Source organism: Gobio gobio, assembly GCF_949357685.1.
Source record: "Gobio gobio genome assembly, chromosome: 16".
NCBI classification, from domain to species: Eukaryota; Metazoa; Chordata; class Actinopteri; order Cypriniformes; family Gobionidae; genus Gobio; species Gobio gobio.
The window spans coordinates 40,182,881-40,207,401 of NC_137109.1; the positions used below are offsets into that span (position 1 = coordinate 40,182,881).

The 24,521-nt window shown below is 37.5% G+C and overlaps 1 protein-coding gene across 2 annotated transcripts in view; it reads right to left on the minus strand.

The window, feature by feature from the left end:
- Positions 1-7,094: 7,094 nt before the first annotated feature.
- fstl5 (follistatin-like 5) overlaps positions 7,095-24,521 on the minus strand; it is a 173,560-nt gene continuing 156,133 nt past the window's right edge. For both annotated transcript variants that reach the window (XM_079838564.1, XM_079838563.1), the window contains exons 14-16: positions 22,546-22,653; positions 22,010-22,134; positions 7,095-9,446 (exon numbers count right to left, since the gene is read on the minus strand). In XM_079838564.1, the coding sequence (XP_079694690.1) occupies positions 8,744-9,446; positions 22,010-22,134; positions 22,546-22,653 (936 nt within the window). In that variant the 3' untranslated portion in view covers positions 7,095-8,743. The remainder of the gene's footprint in view (positions 9,447-22,009; positions 22,135-22,545; positions 22,654-24,521) is intronic.

Sequence of the window (24,521 nt, forward strand, 5' to 3'; positions counted from 1 at the left end):
TTGCCATATCAACATTATTTAGAGAAAATTAGCGCCAAAATTAAAAAATCTCTCGAAGACATCACTGAACATGTATTTAACCATAGCAAAAGTAAATTTCTTACTTAAGTTTAGTTTTCATCTCTGTTTTTTGTGTTTATCTAAAATAAGACAAATCCGATATTATTTTAATCTTATATCTGTTATTTAACTGTTGAGATCGTTCTTTAATGCTGATCTAACCAGCAGAAGACACGAGCCGCGATTTAAATCCCAGTTGTGCAGATGGGGTGCATTGTAGCACTGCGTTACAATGAGCCCCTATTAGAAATATGCCATTATATTCTATATTTTTATTCATTCTTTTGAGAAACCATGAGAAAAGGGTGAATAATGACTGAGTTAATGTTCAGAAATTATTAATTATTATTATGTTTTGAACTATGCTGTATAGCTGTATTTAGCGATGTGTTTGTAGTCAAACTCAAAAATGCTTATATTTTTAATTATTAAAAAATACCATTATTATATTTTAAAAAGTTAATAATTGTATTTTGTTGACAAAATATTTTAGTTTGTCTTGTACATATTTTTTTATTATATCAGGTAACATTTTAAGCTGTTATTTGGTCATGTTACATTGTGCCCCACCATATGTTACAATGTACCCCATCTATGGGGCATGTTGTCACATTTCACTTCCATTCTTTCGGGGTAAATCAAGAAAAAAGTATACACTGTATTAATGAAACAAAACCACATAATTGTACAAGACATGTGTGCAATTAATGTGGGAAACAATAAATACTCTGAACCCCAAGTGGATTTACACAAACTGAGAAAGTCAAAAAGCGTTCGGTTGTACCCTGCTCTCCCCTATTTATACATAGATGGCCAAAATGCTACACTTTTTACATCCATTTTGATGGATGTAAAGGGATAGTTCACCCTAAAATGAAAATGACTCACCCTGGTGCTGTTCTAATGTCTTATACCCTTCTTTATTTTATGGACCACAAAAGGACAAAAAAAAAAAAGGTCCATATAATGCCAGTAAATGTCAGAGTCACACAAATGCACACGCCGCATAGCCGTGCACAGAAGACTAATGTCCAAGGCTAGGATTTTCATTAAATAATACAATAAGGGCCAGATTTACTAACAGCTTGCTAAATCAGATCGGATTTCAATCAGATATGCACAAAATTCGGATTTGGACTGACAGTCTGACAGCCTAATTTGTGCTGCTCATAATAGATTACGTTGGTCATTATGGAAATGATCCGGCTGCATCTATGTTCTTTAATTTGTGCGTCGTCAGTAGATCACGTGCAGTTTTTCTGGAATTGTGCTCTCATGCTAATTTGCCCTGTTTAGTAAATCTGGCCCATAATTTCATATTGTATGGGGTATACGACTGCCAGAACACATGGGATTGTTCTGTGATACTTTTGCATCTTTTTAAAAAAGCTTGATTCTGGTTGCTATTCACTGCCATAAAATGAATGAGTGCGAGCGGGATTTTCATTTACACACTTATCACAGCAGCACTCTAAAGCCGCTGATGAGAGAGTATAACTGCAGCATGCATTTGTAATGAACAGAACATTATCATCCACTGGTGTGGACACTTATTTAGTTAACTTTAGAGTTATCGTTCTTGGTGTGAACCATAATATGGACGACACGTCTTCACTAACTTCCACAACGTCCGAATATGACGCTGACATCTTGAGCAGATTTGGGGTTGAGTCTGCGCAGTAGTGACCTCGGGACCAGAATCTGCGCAGTAGAGAGCAGGAAGTAGAGCTGCGACATCAAAAGCCCGCCAACTTCATTATGTTGGTGTGAAATAAACAGTTATGGAAATGTAAAAATTAAAGCTAAAGATCCAATCTCCTCCAGAAAATCATGAAAAAAGTCTGTTCGTGCCTCAGTGACAACTTCACTCAGAGAAGCCGTCAATCTCCTCGAGACGTTAGTTGTCGACTCGTCTGTGTCTGACTCTGATCTGGGGCTGGGCCGGGCCATGTGACACGGGTCCGGGAACAGAATGATTAGTTCATCTTTCGAGTCTCGAGTCTCGAGTTCGGGTTTGAGTCTTTCGTTCTTCCTGTCAGTCCCATAGAGTCTATGCTGTCAGTAGCGGAAACAGAAAAGATTCGTTATTTCGAGTTCGGGTTTGAGTCTTTCGTTCTTCCTGTCAGTCCCACAGAGTCTATGCTGTCAGTAACGGAAACAGAAAAGATTAGTTCTTTCGAGTCTCGAGTTCGGGTTTGAGTCTTTCGTTCTTCCTGTCATATTCTCAGTTAATATCAGACATAAACAAATATGGGAAATATATTGACTATTCAAGTCTAACATCACAAATTCAAGTCAATTAGACTATTACTCATTTTGAATCATATAGCGCAAACACACACACACACACACACACACATATACATATATATATATATATATATATATATATATATATATATATATATATATATATATATATATATATATATATATATATATATATATAGATAGATAGATAGATAGATAGATAGATAGATAGATAGATAGATAGATAGATAGATAGATAGATAGATAGATATAGATAGATAGATAGATAGATAGATAGATAGATAGATAGATAGATAGATAGATAGATAGATAGATAGATAGATAGATAGATAGATAGATAGATAGATAGATAGATAGATAGATAGATAGATAGATAGATAGATAGATAGATAGATAGATAGTGTGTGTGTGTGTGTGAGATATGTTTTTGTATAGGTGCTATATGCCTATAAGCTATGTTACAAAGGTTTAGGTAACATTTTTAAACTGATTTTTATTCATTAATAACACAAGGACAAAAAATAATAATATAACTCAATAGAGAAAAATAAAATACAGTTGATTCAAAACGAGTAATAGTCTAATTGACTTGATTTTGTGATGTTAGACTTGAATAGTCAATATATTTCCCATATTTGTATATGTCTGATATTAACTGAGAATTATATATAAAAAAATAAAAATACAATAAAAAAATAACTACGTGCTTGTTAGTAAAAAGGTTGTGAACTAGTGTTCAATACAGTGACAAGTCACGTGTCAAAAGAACGACTCAAATGTCAAACCCGAAAGACTTGTAAGAACGAATCTTTTCTGTTTCCGCTACTGACAGCATAGACTCTGTGGGACTGACAGGAAGAACGAAAGGCTTAAACCCGAACTCGAAAGAACGAATCTTTTCTGTTTCCGCTACTGACAGCATAGACTCTATGGGACTGACAGGAAGAACGAAAGACTCAAACCCGAACTCGAGACTCGAGACTCGAAAGATGAACTAAACATTTTTGTTCTTTCCAGTACAGATTCAGCGTAATGCGCATGCGCGGTCAACACAAAATGAACGAATCACTCTCTGAGACAACTCGGTAGTCCCGAGTCATATTAAAGATTCGTTCAAAATGAACTAATCGTTCATGAACGACACATCACTAGGACAAACCACCTGGGGGCGATCGAGACACTTTGGCTTCAGTTTTCAACACGAGTACGGCAGGCTTGGTGTCAACGGGCCTTTATGGAACTCACAATCTTTGATATTTACTTTTATTACTGTCACTATGGTTACAGACACTATTCACAGATATCTTACAAACAGAAAAGGTGCTCGACTTGAGTTATTCATTCATGCAGATGGTATTTGAGTTGCCCCGACAAGCTGTTGTATGAACAGGACCATTTGAGGGTCACATCTGACACTGACACATCCCAAACACTGACTGTGTTGTGTGAATGTAGCCAGGGAGCTGAAAAGAAGTGATACAGAGCAGGGATCAACCTCTGCTACCTCTTCATCATTAAATCTCTTGAAATCTGAGCAAGCATCAAGGATGGATTACGACAGAGGCTATTGGGGCTAATGCCCCGGGACCTCTGACCACAGATGGAAACAGGGCATTGCAGAGCAGTACAATTGATACTGACAGAGAAATAGTGCTTAAATGTGTGGCAGTTAACTAATAAAATACAATAAATGATCATTTAAGTATCAAAGATGAGTATAAATAGCACATCAGTTGCATAACACGGTATCTCTGAAGCTTTGAAACCCAGTTGAATACATTTTGCAATTTTAATTAACCAAGTTGCGTGGGCTCAATTAGTTGCATTTCATTTTGTATTTTTGCTGACTTAATTAACTTGACCTGTACTCTTTGCCGCCATTAACTAAAATTCATTCCTTGAGGTGAGGAGCAGCAGAAGTGGGATGGGTCAGCTAACACAGTAAGGGAAGTACAGCACAGAGACCTGCTCGCACAATTCCCTTTTATTGAGAAAGGCAAGAGGAAAAATCCTGCAAAATCACCACGAACAAAGAAGTGGAGTGTGTGTCTGCAAATTGTGTGCAGTGAACGTTGCTGCTCAGTAGCTTGTTCGCTTTGCCAAGATCTTTGCTAAGTTTACATTTTTATAAATCACTTTTTTAAAAGTTAGATTTGCTAAATATAAGGCTACATCTATGATATCGAATCTTTAAGATATATAGTAAACTCACAATATTTAAGTAAACTACATGCCATAATTGCTAAATATAAAGCCACTAAAAAGATAACTATAGCTTTATGATGATTTATTTAGTTTATGATGATAAGCACCTGCTGCAGTTATGTCATTTCTTGCTTTAAATGCTCAAGCTAATGTTGTAGTACTCGAGACCGGTCTTGGTTTCGAGACCGGTCTTAAGACCAAGACCATCAAAAATTGGTCTTGTCTCGGTCACGACTGCATTTCTCCTCGGTCTTGTCTTGGTCTCGGACTTAGAGGACTCGGTATTTTATCTCAAGACCAGTCAAGACCACAACTGCAAGGATATCACTAAATTGCCGGTGCATTGTCTGATTTAACATCATTAATGCAATTTGATGTAAAACTTACAGCTTAAAATGCCATCAATAACTTCTTTGTAATGTGATTTCTTTTGTTACTGTGCTGCCGGGTTCAAAATCAATGCAGCATTGTCTCAAAAATGCCCAAAATTAATATAAATGCCCACAAAATTCTGAGATTTAATTTGTTTATATAACAGAATATAATTAAGCAATATCGCAAGAGCAAGAGAGCTGTTTTCATGAATATAAGCATGATTGCAAATGATTTTGATTTATACAAATGTTCAATAAACAAGAAGTTGATATTAAATTAGATTTTAAACTGTGTCTTTGCAAATTCGGCAACGTTTCGTTATTAAATGAATCAGCTGCTTTGAACAAATCGGATGAATAAAGGATTCTTTGACTGTTAAATAATGTTAATGTTTTAATGTTAAATTAATCTGAACATTATTTATGCAATTGTACCAATTCAGATGCAACTTCGGTGCCATGAATTTTATTGGTAATAGCGTTATAGTGTCTTACTATTCTAATTGTGTTTATTCATTAAATATATGTAATTTCTCAGACAGTAGACATGGTCTTTTAGATGAATTTAAGGAGTGCTGGTCTGGTCTTAAACTCGGTCTCGTCCTGTCTTGGTCTTGTCTTGGTTTCAACCCCACAAAGTCTTGGTCTTGTCTTGGTCTCGGCACACGCTGGTCTTGGTTTAGGTGGTATTGACTACAACACTAGCTCAAGCTCTTTAACTCTTTCCCCGCCAGCAATAAAAAAAAAAGTTGCCAATTTGACAATTTTCACAAAAATGTCATGGTCCCCAGAATATTTTCTGCGTTTAAACAAAGAAACAAAAAAAAATTGTTTTATTCTAGCTTCATGCATTCTATTTTATTGACACTTGAATGTAGGTAAGTTTAAAAAAAAGCAACATTTTAAATGAAAAGCTGAGAAAAACATTCTTTTTAAAGACTAAACATTTGCATAAGCAATGCTTTTATCGCTTGTTTCTGCTCCTTTTTTGCCTCAGTTTTGATCCGGAGATTCTGTACTCTTTCAGAACATGCGTAATAGCGCCCCTACCGTATAGCAGTGAAAACATGGAAAGCTGGAAAATTCTTTCAATGGTGGGGATTAAGATGACGATACAATGTTGCTGAGCATTGTTGCTTGGGCACTTTCCAATTTAGAATGGGCAACAAATTTCTATCTGGATACTTTAGATCGGTCGTGGGCCATGTGTCTCAACTGGTTGACCGTTGATGGCAACATTGCCCAGCAACATTGCTCATAAAGTTGCCCCGTGTATCAGTTTTGGGGTTTTAGACTGGATGTCAATGTGTTTTATTATTCATCAGCTGGAAAAATCGCTCTAAAAGTGATTCTAACTATTGTGCTGTTTCGTTATCATCATAGCTGAGGTGTGGAATTAGAATGATTGTTAAAACTTTATAGTTAACAAACTTCCACGCCTTTGAAAAAGCATGAATTTTCCGGCCGCTGGACATGAAGATGGTCAGGTTTAGAAAAGGAAGACCATAAACATATTAAACTGTGACCACTAAATTATCCCCAAATCTCTCTAAAAATGGTGGGTGTGCGGCCTATAATGAGAGAAGGAGAGAATAGAAGAAAGATAAATGACCAACAATAGATAATTGCAGTGCCGCCTTGGTCTCGTTCATGCAGCAACTTGTGCATTCATTTGGCATTATGAGCGAGATTGAAAAAGAAAAAAAAAAGACTATTAACGTAATGGATCGGAGTCAGAGAGGAGGGAAGACATACAGAAAGAAAAAAAGAAAGGGAGAAAAGAAGACAGAGGTGGAAAGACAGACACTCTTTTCCCAATGTATTTGTTCCTAAAGTCGAGTATGAGTCTTTTTATTGAATCCTGTCTAAAATCGACTGAGCTCTTGTAACAAGGAGCTCATTATTTGTGTGGAATAGCATGCTTCGAGCTATATAAAGTGAGTTTTAATAAATGAAGTTTGGCTGTGTAATGGAGCGTGATGTATTATTAAATTGTAAATTATGACATTCTGCAAGATAAATAACATTTGTGCTTTGAATGAAACACTTTCATACTGAATCCATCAATTTGTTGATGCGCTAATGCATAAATTCATGCGGACTGGGATTTTAATTCATTTTACGGTCTATTCCACTCATATTACTGAGACAAAATAATACCCAAAACCTTTTTTTTTTTTTTTTCAAAGTTATAGGCTTTATTTAACTGCCAAAATGTCAAGCATGTTTCTACATAAATAACAACCACGAGAATCAACGTACATGGCTACATGGAGCTTATGAAATCTCTGGATGTGACATCACAATGTAATTGGTCATTTGTGGAACAAAGACAGTGCAGTTCTTTTGTCTTCAAAATAAACCAGGGGAAACGAATCAACCTGAACCGTTTGAAGATGATTTCGCCTAGCTATTGTTTGGTATGTGAGCGTAGACCAACCTGCTATTTACAGAACACAAGTAAAAGTAAAAGTCACTAAAAAACAAAAAGGTCATGGTTACTCGGGGAATAAGGAAAATACAGTCAATAAAAAGCCATTTCATATGCATTTTAACAAAATATACAAAATCTAAACTAATACATAAATGTAACTAATTTGAGGGGGGAAAGAAAGCTCAATTCATGCAGCCCATTGGCTGGCGTGTCAATGAAAATGCATAGACTGTCCACCGAGGAAACAATTCAACGTCGTGAGCACACGCTCGTGCTTCCTACTGACACTAAAAGATTCCTTTGTTCGTGCTCTTGTAGCATTGTGACTCTCAAACTCTTAAATAAATGTATCCCAGCTACGTATATAACCCTTGCAATGCATAAATTACTGTATGTCTAACATCACACCACGCAACGCACCAGTTACTGAAAGCAGACTCTCACGGCAGTGGCTGTGACTGCTGAGTCAACTAAAACTTGAATCTTTATGTGCCCTTGAAACTCTACATCCTCTCTTACTAAGATTATACAGGATCATACCTGTCCCTATGTATGTTAGGTGTTCTATTGTATAACAGACTCGTTCTCATTTGTTCACTGATCTAACCAGTGTTGGTTTTCATGTAGGTTTTAATTGGGGCTTCAACACAAAGGCTTCACACAATTCTCTGTGTCATCACTCTTACACCCAAACTTTTCATGAAGATTTACAGTTGTCAAACACATCATTACCGTCATCTCTATATCCAGAGTAGGTGACATTTTCTCAGCACGATGCTGTTTTAATAAGCCAGATATGCCTCTGGGTCTGTGGGAGTTATAAACAGGTGAAATTTAAGTGTAGCTCTCGTTTTCACTATGTGTGTGAGACAGCCAAGGAGGGTTTAATCCACAGGCTCGGGGGGAATAATTACATTGGCTTTCTTTTTTAGCGAGTATTCCTTCAAGGCACTGGAAAAAAGTGGGCAGAATGCGTTTTGTATATGTATTAAGTGTTAGCAGGGAAATGAGGAAATATTATTCTCAAAAGATGGCATTAAAAATACAGTTTTTCTGGGTCTGTATCAGTTGAGTTGATTCATTTGATCTGTTGAACAATTCTCACTTTCAGACGAAGTGATTCCCGCTGACTTCTTTAATAAAAGATACCAATGCTAGTTTGACACCACCTAATATTTTTGGAGAAACTACTTATTAGCTATTTGACTCGAAAAACCTGGCTAACTTATCAAAAACAAGCATTTCCCAAGTTCTCTTTTCCAATGCAGGTATTTGAACAGTCAATTTTGTTTTTTTGTTCCAAACTTTGAGATTTTTTTTTACTCTCAATAAATTAAACAGAGACCAAATTCAGTGCAACCTGTTTGTTTGTTTCCCGCTCAAGCCCCTTTAAGACGGCCTACGCCTCTCCCACCCACACCACAGTATTTCCCAGGGGAACGTCAGTGATCTCACAGTTGAGTTTATCCAGCCGTCCATCCAGTATAAACAGGGAGCTTTGAGACGGAGTCATGAGATACTGTCCGAACAGGCCGCTGCCAGTCATGACCCTGTTCTGGCGGCTCCAAGGCCACTGCGCTGATGGCGTGGGCTGCTTTAGGCTCTTGATCATTTTGACGCTACCGGTGCTGAGCTCCACAAAAAGAGCATCTGTCTGTCGGCCCGAGCTGCCGAACACGTTATACTGGGTAGCCTCGGTGAACGAGGGCATGAAGGCCAGATCGGACAGGTGCAGGTTGGTGTGAATGTCAAAGGGTTGGCCGATCTCGCCCCGCACGGACACGGGCTGCAAGCGCATTAGCCCATCACGGTCATCTACACTCACTAAATAGTGGCCATCAGGAGAGACATAAGGCGTGCCGCTCACATCCCCATTAGGACCGATGACATTGTCTGTTACGCTATCGATGATCAGTTGTGGCCGTACCGCACCTGTTGAGTCCGGCCAACAGTTGACGAAGTAGTATCCGCCCAGGTGTGTGTAGGCCAGGGATTGTGGGATGCAATCATACTGCTGCAGGCTAATGTTTTTCACATAGGAGGTGGTTTCCAAGTCGATCTTATGAAGAGCTGGCTCATTCTTGTGGAGGATAATACCAAACCTATAAACGAGAGAACATGTATTAGACGATATCAGAAAACATGGTTTCTGTCATGTAAAACATTAAACACAACTATACTTGTCATGTTGTTTATTTGTCAGAACAAGCTGCTGTGCGGCATTCAGAACTAAATTGATAATGCCTTTTTTATATTCCAATTCAGTCCCTTTTGAGGTAAAATTGGAATTTTAAAAAGTAAACATTCATATAACTGCTGTGTAAGTTTAGTTTTTTAATAGTATATTTTCAGTATGAAAAATGCAATAGTTAAATCTCCTAATGTAAACATTTGATGACAATAAAATTAATTTTCTTTATACATGTTATCATACGACAGAGAAATTGGATATTACTAAACAATGTTTAAAATGCCATTTATAGACTTTCAATATATGCATTTAGTTTAAGTGTATTTCATACTTTAGAATAGTGCTCTATGACAACATTAAAATCTGTATTTTATGATATGGTCGTATTATTGATATTTTCAGCTGGTTTTGGTTTTGATGTAAAATGTCATGTCATTTGTTGTCTTGTATTGATTTTCTTTGCAAATGGCAAATCAGCAAATTCCTCTCCCAGTCATTCCAATTCAACATTCTTTGGGCCAGTTCATGAATTCATGAATTGAAAGGAAGCCAGTCCAAGAATTTTGACTTTTGCCAAACCGTAAAGGATTTTTTTATTGATAAATAAAAGCCCTAATCCCAAGATAAGTGGTTTTGGAACTGGATCTAACTCCACTGCTCACTTGAGTAATGTTTCCCTGAGGGCAATGGGCTTGCAATTAATGAAGTGTAAGTTGCTTTGGATAAGAAGTAGCTGCCACACCGAAAGTAACAAAGCTAGGTCAGAGAAAGAATTCAATGTCACTTCTCTATTCATCAGTCTATGCTAAATATCCTCTGCCAGATGCCTGGTTTCATAATTTATTTCAATTAAAAAATTAATCAGCCACACTTTGTCTTATCCATTGAGGAATCCATAGAGCCCAATAATTGGCTATAAAAAAAATCTCAGAAGAACAAAGAGCAAATGAAGTTGGTGAGGAAATGAAGGATCTGACAAAGCTCAATTAAATCTGCATGCTCTCCAATCAATTCTAGTGCAGACTTCAAACCCTGACATCCATCTTCTTTTATGCACTTGAGAATGTGGTCGCTGTCTATGTCTGGCCAAAAGGCCACGTCTGCCATGGGCTGATGGGACAGATTATCGCCGCCCGTGATGAGCTCCATCAATTGGCAGCCGGTGTCCGTCCATTAGCTACAGGCCAGGCTGTTTTGGCCGTGACGATATGCTCTGGGCTTAATTTCTAAATTATGAAGTCCAGGAAGAAGGCCTGGCGACAGATCTGGCAACTGGGGGGGTGAGATCATGGAACATGAATGTAGAAGTGTTATTACCCAGTCAACACTCCGAGGATACAGTGAATAATGTTATTTTGCTAGCAAGAAAAAATCCCTCCTGATGAGCTATTTGTGCCTCCATTTCTGTTAACTTCCTCTTTTAGTTTTTGATAAGCTATAATAAATGTTTTCTGTGTTTCTGACTCTTCGTTGTAAGTGTAAAACGTTTACGAGTTGCATGGAAACCAATGGGGGTCAGTTTTTGTACAGCCTTTCCAAAACACATCTACTGTATGTGTCAAAACTTTGCATACACATTTATGACCCTAAATAAGAAAAAGTCACAACATTTCAAGAAGAAATAAATAGTTTAACCAGTGTTCCAAGCTGTTTAAATGTGGGTCAAATTTACTTTATTTATAAGCGATTTTCCGAACTTGCACAAGGTTTTTCAAACTAATTTTGTGCATGACAAATGCAGTGTTGACACAAATTGTGACTTGTGGCATGTGTCTTTCAGCGAATGAAATGCATTCAAGTCACCATGAAATCAAAATGGACATTTCTTTAGTTTTTTTTTTTGTGTGCAATATTGCAGTATTTACCGACGGCCCCCCCTTTTTCAAGATGTAGCTTTTGGAAAAGGGTTTTTTAATGAAGAAATGTTTTTATTTGAAAATAATTTTCATACTGCATATTTTTCATATTTTAAATGTTTGTATTGAAAGTATAGTAAATACTGGTAAAATGTACCAATGGTCACATTTAAAAATAAACACTTTTTGGCATACCATAAAAATAACCTGTAGCCCATCTGAATTATATAATAATTAGCCTATCCATATCATAGTGAAAATTGTGCAGCCTACCAAAATTAAAAAAAACAGTAGAAATAAAATATTATTGTAGTACCGTCCAACCCGTTCTCACTCCCAAGGCGTCAAAATCCGAAGCATGGTCAAGTGCCTTCCGCGTCACAACGAAGACGCCAAAGTCACCCCTAGGCGTCACTATATTGACGCGCTGAGTGCTCCATTGATTTCAGTTGTTTACCCAATGCGTCAGATCAAGACGCATTTTATTCTTTGCATTTGTAAAAGCATACATGATTTTATTAATATTTTATTCATATTTAAAGGTTACTTTTATATTTTGGAGCAGCTAACCCAACTCCTACCCTAAACCTACCCACTTCTAAACAATATAAAACACATAACAGGCAAATACAAGTACAGTCACATCTATTTATTGCAAAAACTGACCAAAAACAGTATAAAATTATTAACTCATGTTGCATTTCAAGTCTTCTGAAGTCACACGATGTCTTTATGTAAAGAACAGAGTTGATCTTAATGTTTTAATCGCTGAGATGATGATCCCGCCGCTCCGTTAACGCACTCATTCATATCTCATAATACACACGACTCTTTAGCACGACGCATTCGGTCACAAGATACATGAGAACCAATGACATTTTACAATCAAAGCTGACGTAATGACGCAATTGGTCACGAGATATACTAGAGCCAATGCAATTTCACAATGAAAATTGACGTAACGGGCGTCAATATTTTAAATTTTATGTGTTCGTGATCTTCTGCGGATGGAGACGCTGATCGCTTTTGGGGATTTCCTTCACAAAAATCAATCGCTTGGCCTCGGAATATTTGTATTTTTTGAATAAATTGTGCATGCAGTCGCCTTGGGAGTGAGAACGGGTTGCACCGTCTTACATTTTAAAATCATGTATAAGTTTTGTCCCGTCAGCGAGGTGCGCAAACACGACGGTAAGCTTTTCTTTGATTGTTTGTGTTTTTGCTTGCTCAAACATTACTCTCCGACACACCATATTTCTTGGCACACTTGTTTTAAGCGTATTTGGCGCAACCTATTGTTGCGGGTATATTATTGACATGTAAAAGTCTAGACCCTGAATATAAGATGAACCCGTTTTTTAAAAATGTATTTCTAAGAAAAAAATAAAACATTGCCTTATATTCAGAACAATAAGGTATTATAAATAATTTATCTGTGCTCACGATTTTCATGTGAAAAAAATCATGTGCCCTGCAATGTGTTTACTGGCTCTAGGGCGGGACAACCTGTCACTCTTATGAGATCAACCAATAGCAAACCTTCCAACATTCCAATCAATTCCTGAAGGACAAAATAAAGTCCTGCCCTATAATTTTTCTTGTTCAAGAAGCCATTTCACTCATATATACGTCCCATTAGGGAAGATAATACTACCACAACTTCTGTTTCAGGCTGACTTTAGAGTGTACCTATATTTTTTAATGAAATGCATTTAATGAAATGCATGGGTAGCCATATCGATAGAAAATCATATCAATATATTTATTATTATTATTATTGTTGGGAAGAGGTGGAAGGAGGAGAAAAAAAAAAAAAAAAAAAACAAGCCTAAAACACTCAACACTCCCTTTTGTCGTTGTTGTGGTTGATTTGTATTTTGTATAGTCTTTGTATGTATACCACCATACCAAAAATAAATGAATTTCTTGATATATAATTCATTCAGTCTGGGTTTAATTAGTGGCGCCTCATACCTTGCATAAACGGAATTGGCGCTCTGTGCCTGTGAAGTTTTGTTGGTGCATCCAATGTGGCAAAAACATGAATAAAACAGTGAAGATGGCTGCAGCTACAGGACTCACGAGCGCACTCACATCGACGACACAAAAATAATGTATTTCAGACACAAAAATTGAGCGGGGTTGTAGTCGAACTTAGCTGTGAAAACAAACTACCTCCTGGATATACTTGTGTGTTATGGGGGTCAGTAAAATGTTAATGAATAAGCATCCAGCTTTGTTAAACAGATGTTTGTTTGATGCAACCCTCAAGGAAACCTGCATCACTCAATGACTATTACAAACAGGTTTTCTAGAGCTAGATATCAAAAAAATTCTACAGGGGCATTTGATGATGTATCTCTTAGTACACCAGGAGAGTATACTGTAGCGTCACATACATCTTTTTGAGTTGGCACACACAGCTCTGTCTAAGGGATATATCTGCAGCCACAGGAATAAAGCTTTTTTCATTACTCTATAAAGTTACTAGCCTCTACCCATGCACTCAATATACAGGACAGCTTTGTAATATGATAATAAAAAAAAATGCAACACAAATGGGTGGGTTTGTAGCATTGTGAATACCTTGTGAATTCCATGGGTTTGTTTATTGACTGTAGGGCAATTAATAGAAAGAACCTTCCTGTCGTAAATCAATACTGTTCTCCAAATGCACCTTGGGCATCCCAAACAACCCTTCTTATGAACAAACAAAACATTTACTCACTCATCGTGACACATGCACAACACAACACATTCAACATTTATTTGACCAAATCCTTTAGACCTGTAAAATGTGTAATTGTCATTAGCAAAGAGTTTACTGTATGATTAAAAGAAAAGAAATACATAAAGTTATGTTTTTTTTTTTACTGTTGATGCGTAAACATATTTGCCCACAGGCTGGTTGCGGATAAAAGAATGACAGAAAGTCAATGAATGCTGTGAATGGGATTCCTGTAGGCTGTTATTTTCCCAGTGTGAAGGCGTGTAAATGCTGAAATAATTTGACAACCTGACTAAAATGTCACATGCGGTCTCTCCCTTGTACAAATCCCTCCTCAACAGTTCACTGCCACAGGTGATGTCAAAGCATATGAGGCATTTCAAATGAGAAACGAATGAAGTAATTATTGGATCACGGATCACCAAACATTCCTCCGTACATCAGTGTTTTGTACAAATGACATTGACGCTGTTTACCAGTCGCAGATCTCATTAAGTCAGCATATTTTCAAAAATCAATATCCTCCTCCTGAGGATTACGGGAGTAAATTCATATAAATTTACAAGGAATGTTGAGCTCTCTGGTTGATCTATTTATTATTCATGGGTATTCATGTGTACAGTGTTGTCCTAGCACGTGTTTAGGTTTAGATAAACACTGACACATACAATATCAACGTTCAAACCGCTTCTAAAACATAAACCTTTTTGCATGTGTGACTTTAGGGACGTACAAAGGTTTATGAATCATTTGAGATTCATACAATTCTGGAAATAGGTTGTCTAATAATATATATTCAAAGAATCCTGAGGGGGGAAAAAACTTGAAAAAAATTTAGCTTTGCCATCACAGGAATAAATTATATATATTATTTTGATCAACTGAATGCAGCATTGGCAAGCTAATAGTGCTTTTCCACTGCATGGTAACACTTCCGTAGCTCGGCTTGCTTTGCTTTTCTACTGTGTGGTACGACTCGGTTCTTGCGGCTCGGCTCGCTTTGGCTCAGCTCTGTTTTCCACTGCAGTTAGTAATGCTTTAAAAGTGGGTGGGATTATAGAATGATTGTTGTAAGTGTGCCGCCTCTACTTCTCGGCATGTGGATGTGGACGAAGAAGTTTGTTTCAAGGGAGACTGATAGCAGCAAAGCAAAATACTGCTAAAAACAAGAGAGTCTTAGGGTGTTTTCACACTTGGGTCCTCTTTAAAAGAACCAAACTCAGACTCCTTTAAGTGGACCAAGAGGTGAACCAAGTGAAAAAGGACCCAGTTCTCTTCACGTTTACACTGTCCCTGTACCTGAAAGAGGACTCAGATCCTTTTTTGGTCCACTTTGGTAGGAATGTGGTCTCAGACCCCTTTGTGTTCATACTGTTGCTTTTTGGACCTAGTCCAGTTCAGTGTTTGATGGCTGACCCTATGGATTTCAACATTTGATCCCATTCACTTACATTGTTTGTGCCTCAGTAACCAAGATATTTCTTTGTAAAGATTTTAATTTTAATTTTCTAATGACAATGCGACAAATACTGTTGAATTAAGTTGTTCATCTTTATACACAAAAAAAATATTTTTTTGCAGTACTATTCGTGCACTAGCTATATCACACATCCACCTTTGTAAATAACATTTATTTTGAATAGTTTTCCTTGAATCATGTTTATTTTATTGCAGAAGGCAATGATAACATCAGCATACACAAATAAACAATACAATAAAATAACAAAAGAAAGATGCAAATTAAATAAACTGCTTTAAATTTCCCAGGTAAAGTATAGGTATGCCTAAAAGCAACATTCAAGTAAGAAATTGAATAATCCCATGAAAAAAATAAAACTGCATATTCTTCACTGTATGATGTACTCCACTGATTCTTATATTAGGCTAGTAATGCAGATGTTTACATTCACTTAAGACAAAACCACCTATTTATAAGAAACTTTTGTGTTTTTGACACTTTAAAATAAATGCAACAAGACGCTAAAGATGCCGTTTAGTACACGCGCTGTGACAGCTGGCTTCTGTGCATGCGCTTTAGGTGTGTGCACTCGTAACACCATTCTAAACTGGCATGGCGCCCAGCCAGTTGAAATTGAAATAAAAAAGAGTTGTGAACGAATAATTTGTAGAGATTTGCGAGAAGAAGCAGCCGTGATGAAGAGCCGATTTGTACGGAGGCATCAGATGACCAAACTACATTGGAATTCGCGAACAGAAAAATCAAGTAAGTCAGATTGCGTGTTTTTAGCGAACCGTACCATAAGATGAGATCGAACCGTACCCAAACCACCTCCTGATATGGTCTCGGCTCGGTCCGCTTTAAAGGGGTCTGAGATTTTTTGGAGTGTTCACATATGGGCCAAAAATCACACAAACCGCGCTCAGACCCCTGAAAAGGACCAAGTGTGAAAACACCCTTAGGCACTAATGGTGGCGTCACTTGATTTGCTTGATGGCGCACGAGGGTAAGCTAATCTTGGTCTCAATCGATATATATCACTGTCACAAAAGCATATACTGGTAGTGGTAGCTAGTAGTGACGATTCTCTCTGAACAATCAGTGATCTGCAGTGTTTACACGTCACTTTTTAGTATCGGTACCAAACTGTACCATCCAGTGGAAACGCACCAAAGCGAGCAGTACCGAGCCGTACCGAACCGTACCGAACTGTACCATGCAGTGGAAAAGCGCCATAATATACAGTATTTACTTATTTTGACAGTTTCATTATGTTCGTGTGGCAATTGTGACAACACACAAATCACACATCAAACATGGTGTTTCTCCTATTTCATACTCTGTTAAGCTTTGATTCAAATTAAAGAATACTTATAAATTAATAAGTACTTATTAAGGAAACTCATGATTAAAAAGATCTTTCTCAGGCAAAGAATCTCCATCATTTACTAAATACTAAATAAATGCGAGTATAGGATTCATTATTGAGCTTAAGCTGCATGGAAAACCAAATTCAAAGGATTTGTTAACATTTGAAGCTGTCTAAAGCTGTGCGTTAAAGGGATTATATGTTTAAAGTGCTGTCAATAATTGTGTTCACCTATGAGATCATCATGTCTGGTCTTGATCTGTGAGTCTGTTATCTAAAGGCTGGGACACACCAACCCTACATCAAAGAACTAGCAGCAATGAAAGCCGACGGTGTTGTCGCCTCTCGTCGGCCGCGTCTGGGTCAAAAAGCTGCACTTGAACACAGAGAGAACTACAGCCGACTGTCAGCTAGCATGTGTGTTCTGCACCTGCATGTAAATGAGACAACTGTCTATTTCTGCAGATATATTCTTCTACATTCGTCATTCAAAAGGGAAACCAATGCTCCAGGCTGCAGATACACAAACCGTAAATATATCAGTGCGCGCTTACCTTTTCGAATATCAATCCTGCTGATCACTTTCTTTATTCCACTTCGCTCACATTAATATTAAAATATTCGCCCAGGTACACTCGGTAAGATGGTGTAAAATTAGAACAGCTTTCCATCTGTAACGTTTTGAATTCTTTTCTTGCTGTTTTGCTATTATTCTCGTGCGCTGATTAATTCGCCAATCAGAGTTCTCTCTCTCACCGTTGGCCCGACGACGATTCTACATGTTGAAACGGCCCAAAAAATCCAGAAGGTGTCCGACTAGAGCCTGAACACACCGAAAAAATTATGTCGGCTGACGCTCAAAAACGGCCAGACGGCTGATCGATGGCTTGGTGTGTCCCGGGCTTTACATAATCACCCTCTCAATCTTTATCTTATTCCCTTTAGATCAATGATGTAATTTATCAAACAGGTTACATAAGAAACACAACTTCACTATTCAAAAGCTAATGTCGCATGTGCTAAATCCAAATCTTGCCATGCAGGTGAAGATCAGAGGGCTAAAGTACTTTACACTGGAGTTAACCTCTATTTCAGTATAGAGCGCTGATGTTGCACTCCGTTGACTCGGAGCACTGAAACATATTATTCCATCAGGGAGCAGACAGCACTGCTAAATGTCACCAGACTGTTGGGGCAGAGCACCAAAAAAAGTGTACATACCCTCGGCTGACCGTCCTGCAGTTTCTTCAAGAAAAACGAGACTGACACGCACTGAACTCCAGTGACAGGAACTAAATTGTAGTGTGGCATGTACTGTATTCTACTTCAGTATTGCTGCTAGTAAATATTAGGGTGAAATCAAACCGCTGGGTTCAGCGACTCCTCTATGAAGAGATGTGTGTATTTTGTGAGTGTGTGTGGCATGCATGTAAGCCGTATTTTCTCAGGCACAGAAAGGATTGAAAATTAAACTGGTCTTTGCGCATTACACTGTATCCTCAGTATGAACTCTCTTTTGTGGAACTAAGATTATGTCTTTTAACAAACAAACTGCTATAGTACATGTTCATTCCCCAACACCTTCATACAGCAGAAAACACTGTATCTAAGAGATTCAGACAATTGACCTATCGGTAAGCCCCTCCCCTCGAACGCAGATGAGCCAATAGCAGTTGAGTATCAGTTGCGCTGGGACCGGAACTCGGACATCTTTAGGTGTCAGCGCCATAGAGAAACATTGGACAATCCGAACCTCTCATCGGTTTGATGGTGTTTATGCTACAAAAATGCTAAAATGTCGTGCCTGAGGTACTGTAACACTGATTCCAGGGATCCTGAGAGGATTTTCTGTTTGTCATTCTCTTGTTAAGTTACGATTAAAGTCCCTGCTAACATACAAACTGAAATAACTAACTGTTCTCACGTCATGTGACACTGTAGGTCAAAAACACGAAGGTCTACATTTCAGTGCCTCTCCATATTGAACTGGTTATATGTAAATTAATTTATTTTTTAGATATGTTTAAGGTCTACATTATCTGTCTTATAAGGAGGACTCCTATTTTGATGGGTATTATAGTCTCCGGGTAGTGAAAGGAGGAGCAAGTTGTTTTGCAGATAAGTTACAAAGTTTACCAGTTATTAACTGCACCCTCGAAAAGGCACTGACAGCTGTCATTGTAAGATCTGGCAACTCCGTTTGTTTGTCCGAGTTAGCAACAGTAACTAAGGGGGACGGGGCTTACCGATAGGTCAATTTTAGCTACACTATAAACCCCAATGCTCAAAATAATTATTTAGTTTGAGTAGAACCAACTAAAATTAAACAAATTAGTTCAATCAAATTAACTTTTATGAGTGTTTAGAACTTTCTTTTTCTTTTGAGTTCACAAAACAGTTTTTTTTTATTAATTTGAATTGTTTCATTGTTTTGAGTTTTATGAACTTCTTTCTTATAATTTAGACAAACTTAAATTTAACTGAAACTGGGCTGGGATGTCTATTTCCCAGCATGCTTTGCCATGACACTCAAAAGGGAGCGTAAATGCTAAAATTACTTTTTTTGTGCAAGATTGATGTTAAGTGGCAGTGTTTAATAGTTTAATGGACCCCTTTTCAGTTAGTAAACATTGTGATGTTTTCTTGTGGGCGGAGCTTAGCTGGAGGCAGAACGATTCCCCTGATCGCTTCACTAACGCTAGCCAGCAAGGTTTTTTAAGGTGAGCTTGTTTATAAACAATGACTGGAGTAATTGTATCTGAATATGTAAGGTCACTCCGTGTCCGGGACCGTGACTGTTATTTTAAAAAGTTAACCTTAACAGACAGAACCAGATTGACCGACCCGTACACGCTCACTCAATGGATGGACGATCTGACAGCATTACCTCTGGTTGAGCCATTACACCCAGGGCCGGCCCGCAGCATAGGCGGAATAGGCAAATGCTTATTTTTACCTTACACTTTATGCAGCTGTTCTGGGTACTCCGTGTGATTTTATAAAGAATCATGTCAGTTTTTTACAAACACATATCGCTTTTTTAATAGCCTAATGTTTTTACTCTACAGTTGTGCAGTTTTAAGGGGATATAGGGCATTTTTTAAATGTATTTGTATACAGGTTAATTTAAAATAGCAAATTCTTTTGTAAAATTCCCATTAAATATCTAAATTTCTTAGTTTAGGCTACTTCATGGTGAAAACAATTGGCCGCCTCCAGTTTTTCCTTTGTTTTGCCTCCAGATATTGCAGTGACATAATTGTAACGTCGGTGCAAAAAAGGTCTATAGTGTTTAATGTTTTGTTATGTCAGTTTCTGGTATGTTGGGATTTTTTGGGGGTTTGGGAGCATGAGCTTAGTTTGCATGAGCTTAGTTTGAGAACAGATACATGTTAAATGTTTTATATTGCTGTACTCATTCAATAAGTGCTATGCTTTGCTGATGTTATCAAAGCATTGTGTTACCAAATAGCAAGGTAGCATTTATTGAATAGCTAGTTAAAGCTAGCCAAATTTCCATTTCTAAAAATGTTTACTGGGGTTACTGGGGTTCACTGGGGAAAAAAATGGCATTTGGGGGGTAAAATATGTATTATTTTGGCAGGGCTGTCTGCTAAAATTCGCATTCCTGGATCACATAATTGGGGTCGCTTCAACCCGCGGACATGATAAACAACCCGCGGACTTGGCAACACAGTGCAGTTGAGTTCTGTTGACATTTGACAACTAACGTTATGCGTCGCTCCGTTGCTCTGATTGGTTGTAGGTCTATCCAATTGAGGTCTTTCCTGGCTCGGTTGAAATACGCCCCATAATCACAGCCCAATGGAGCAGTATCAGACTCAAATTCGGACTAGAATTGAGTATGATGACGTCAGGCTAGTATGAAAAAGCTTACTCAAATATTTCAAGTTAAGAGCAATTAAAATGTATGTGTACAAAATAAAATTATGAAAGTTCTGCTTAAATGTAAACTTTGTAACAGTTTACCTTACATTTTCTTTGAGTTTTGCCAACTTATTCGGGTTTACAGTGTGCAAAACAACATTTGAAAGTACTCTGCATAGATAAGTAAACCGCATACTGTAAATGCGTTCACTGATCATGAGATTCACAATTGTATTTTAACTGTTATGCTGATTTGTTGGCTATCATTATTAAATTTGTGAATATGCTATGATTAGATTGCAAAGAAACTGTCAATCAAATTTCCTTACTACACAGTCTTGAACATTTGTCTTTTTGTATGATTTTCAAATAATTCTCTCTGTCAAATCAAAGTATGAAATATTGTGATTCACCTTGTAACTGGTTGGTTTGCCTTATAGCTTATAACTCTTTAACAAAGACTTTTTGTTTTTATTCCTATAGAAAAAAAGGGAAAATAATACAACTGGAACCAAGGCCACTGAAAAAAGTGGGCTGGAACTGTTGTACTCCCTAGAGTGTTCTGATCACTTATGAGGTTCCATTTCAGTTAGGACGCTGTGAATGTAGGCAGCAGACCGCAAGGTTTTAGAACAGAGCGTAAAATTTCTTTACGACCGTCACATTTGTAATTTTTATGAGAACATTTTACATTGTTTGCCACTGTGTTCTTGTCATTAGCAGTGACTTGCTCTCTTGACGAAGAGAACAAGTAAATCTCTCTAGCAATTGGAATTGAGTCATTATTTTTTTTAATATTAGCACGACATGATAGCGTAAGTAAACATCTATCTGCCAACAGGGGACAGTAAGAGGATCAGGGCATGCTTAGTAATCTTCAACTCAGATTTTAATCAATTCAAATGAGATTTCCATATCCACGCAACATCTCCTGGTCTGTTTATTCAGGGTTTAAACTCACATTTCCCCTTTGACTACTTCTAAATCTACTTCCCCATGTGAGTGACTATGAATGCACAAAATGGTTTATTAAGATCTAAATGTCAGTCCCTGAATGCAATTTACACACTACCTGGAGCTAGAGTTGTTTTCTCTGGAGTTATAATCACAGTCAGAACGTGTTCATACATTGCTCATATATATATATGGAGGAGGAGTTCTCGCTCTCTTTTACCTGATGTGATTGATGGTGAGGCTGATGGGAGGAATGAAGAAATCCTCCACCCTGTCGAAGCGATGGCCAACTGGCTGGGTGTGAATGGTGTGATGGGACATGCTCCCACTGGCCTGGCTGATCACCTGATGCGTGGAAGAGTCACACATTCAAAAGGAACATGAGTGATGCAATTTCATTAGGGCTTTCATGTTACACACACAAGAACACACACACGTCTTGAGGAGCTCAATGTATTTCGTCTGTGATTAACCAAAGCTATGCATTAGGGGGGACAGGCGGTGCCAATTATGCGATATGGAACCCCACTGAGACCCCTTGCTGTGTGGTTCAACTTTACATCACTTGGGAATGCTCCAAAAATGTCAACTAAAATCATCAAAACATACTCAGCAGGGCCGACTCACACTTGAATAATCAGATGAGAGAAACTGTTAGGCAGAATGTCCCAGTCCTCTTGTTTGAGAGCAGATTTCAAAAGCAGCCATCAAGTGGTGATTAACACTCAAAGATGATCCTAGAGTGATTTGCCTTACCTGGAGGGTTGGAAAGTTTTTCTCGAGATCTCCCCAGCTCAGGATCCACACCTGGTCATGAGACTTGTCATAGTGCAGCTTCACTGGAACCCGGTCTGTGCTCACAGTCTGTTGACAACAACAGATCAACTGTTTTCATTTGCTCACCAAAATCAGGTACATTTAAAGACTAAAAATGTAATTTAGTAAGCAGGCTCGGGCATATCTCATGTTTTATTCATAGGATGAAATCTGAACTGAATTAGCCACACAGGATGTTAAACTGGAAGATAAATGTACTAAATACAATTGAATAAATAAAACACAGCGACACAACAGAGGAATTTAATTAGTCCGACACAACAACGAACTGAGCAAAAACAGTTGTTCTGTTTAAGGTTTTTCTCTTGTAAATTGGCTTCATGACCCATGAAAAAAATGAGGGTTAATTTATTAAATTAGTTAATTAAATTATATTTAATTTAATAAATTTGTGTAAAAATCTTTACACATTACCTTTCAAAAGTTTGGGGTCAGCAAATGTATTTATTTATTTATTTTTAAGAAATTAATACTTTTATTCAGCAAAGATGCATTAAACGGATCAAAATTGACAGTAAATACTTTTACACTGCTATAATCCCTAAAAAATAAAAAAGAAATATATTTCAATTTATTTAGTCATTTTTATAATGATCAATTTTTATTCATATATATATACACAGTATTATTCATTCAATATAATATTATGTACATTTTATTCTCAATTCAAAAATCAATTCTTAATTCAAAATGAGCGATGGGAGGGACATTTTATTAATATCTCATGCTAGGCACAACTAAGACAGGCGCTTCAGTGTCTTTGGAAAATTGATACATTTTCCACATTGTTTGCTTCTAAAGAGTCCCTGTGAGAATTCAATGAAATCATTGGAACTCATTATATTAATTCAAGAGGCTGATTCCCACCAAGCTCAATGCTTTTTGACATTCTACAAAAGTCACAATAAAAGTTTACAAGTCCACCAAAGCAACTATCCATGGCAGAGAGAACGTGTGTTGATTCCGAAAGCACAGCTGTACTTTTTTTTTTCTTTCTCACATGCAGAGTTTGGTTATGGGTGAGCATTTTAAATAGAGTGCTGACAGTAACAATAGCTCAGCCAGTTTGCAATTATAGCTTTGCATCCATAGCCATTCTCTGTCACCTGGCTGGAGATATTCCACTGGGAAACAAATGATTCATTTTATGCAGTGATAGCCTTACTGTGCAATTTTCACACCTCATTGTGCTTACATGGATGCATGCAAATATGAAAAAAATGTTAATTTGCACATTGAGCATTGCAAAAATGATTATACTCTCTCTTTTTCTCTCAGTGGGGCAGACGTTTTTTTTTTTCTTCAAAATGTCTTCAACTTCAGCTAAGTGTTTTGTATTCATCTGATGCAGCGTTCACTGTTAAGTCCTCCACAATGTGAGCATTTGCACAGCTTGTTTCGACAACACACGGCATTAAAAGAAATGAGGAGTGAACCAGTGTTCGTGTTTAGCTGTGATGAAGGAGGCTGATTGTGTTCTTCAGTGTCAATCTCCATGTGTGCAATAATCTGTGGGAGCAGATGTGCACATTGAATTTTTATCCCAGCACATCCCTCCCCTTCTTCCGAGGATTAGATTGAATAATAGAAACTCTTCAGCACATATAAACAAATTCTCGATGCAATCCTTAGCAGATACACCCCCCCCCCAAATAAAAAATTATTATAAAATAGTGATAAATAGTGAATGCTCTGGCTTAAATGTAGTTTGTAGACAAACATTGGCTTCTTCTCTCTGCTTCTCGGTTTCTAAAAGATCAGATGCCTATTTAGCACTAATTTGCATGGGGTAATGAAAACCAAACTCACAGGTGACTAAGAAATGAGTGCCAGTGCATCATGAGGCATCATGGGATACACAATAAGGCCTGCATGGAGAGAATATCTTGCTGGCA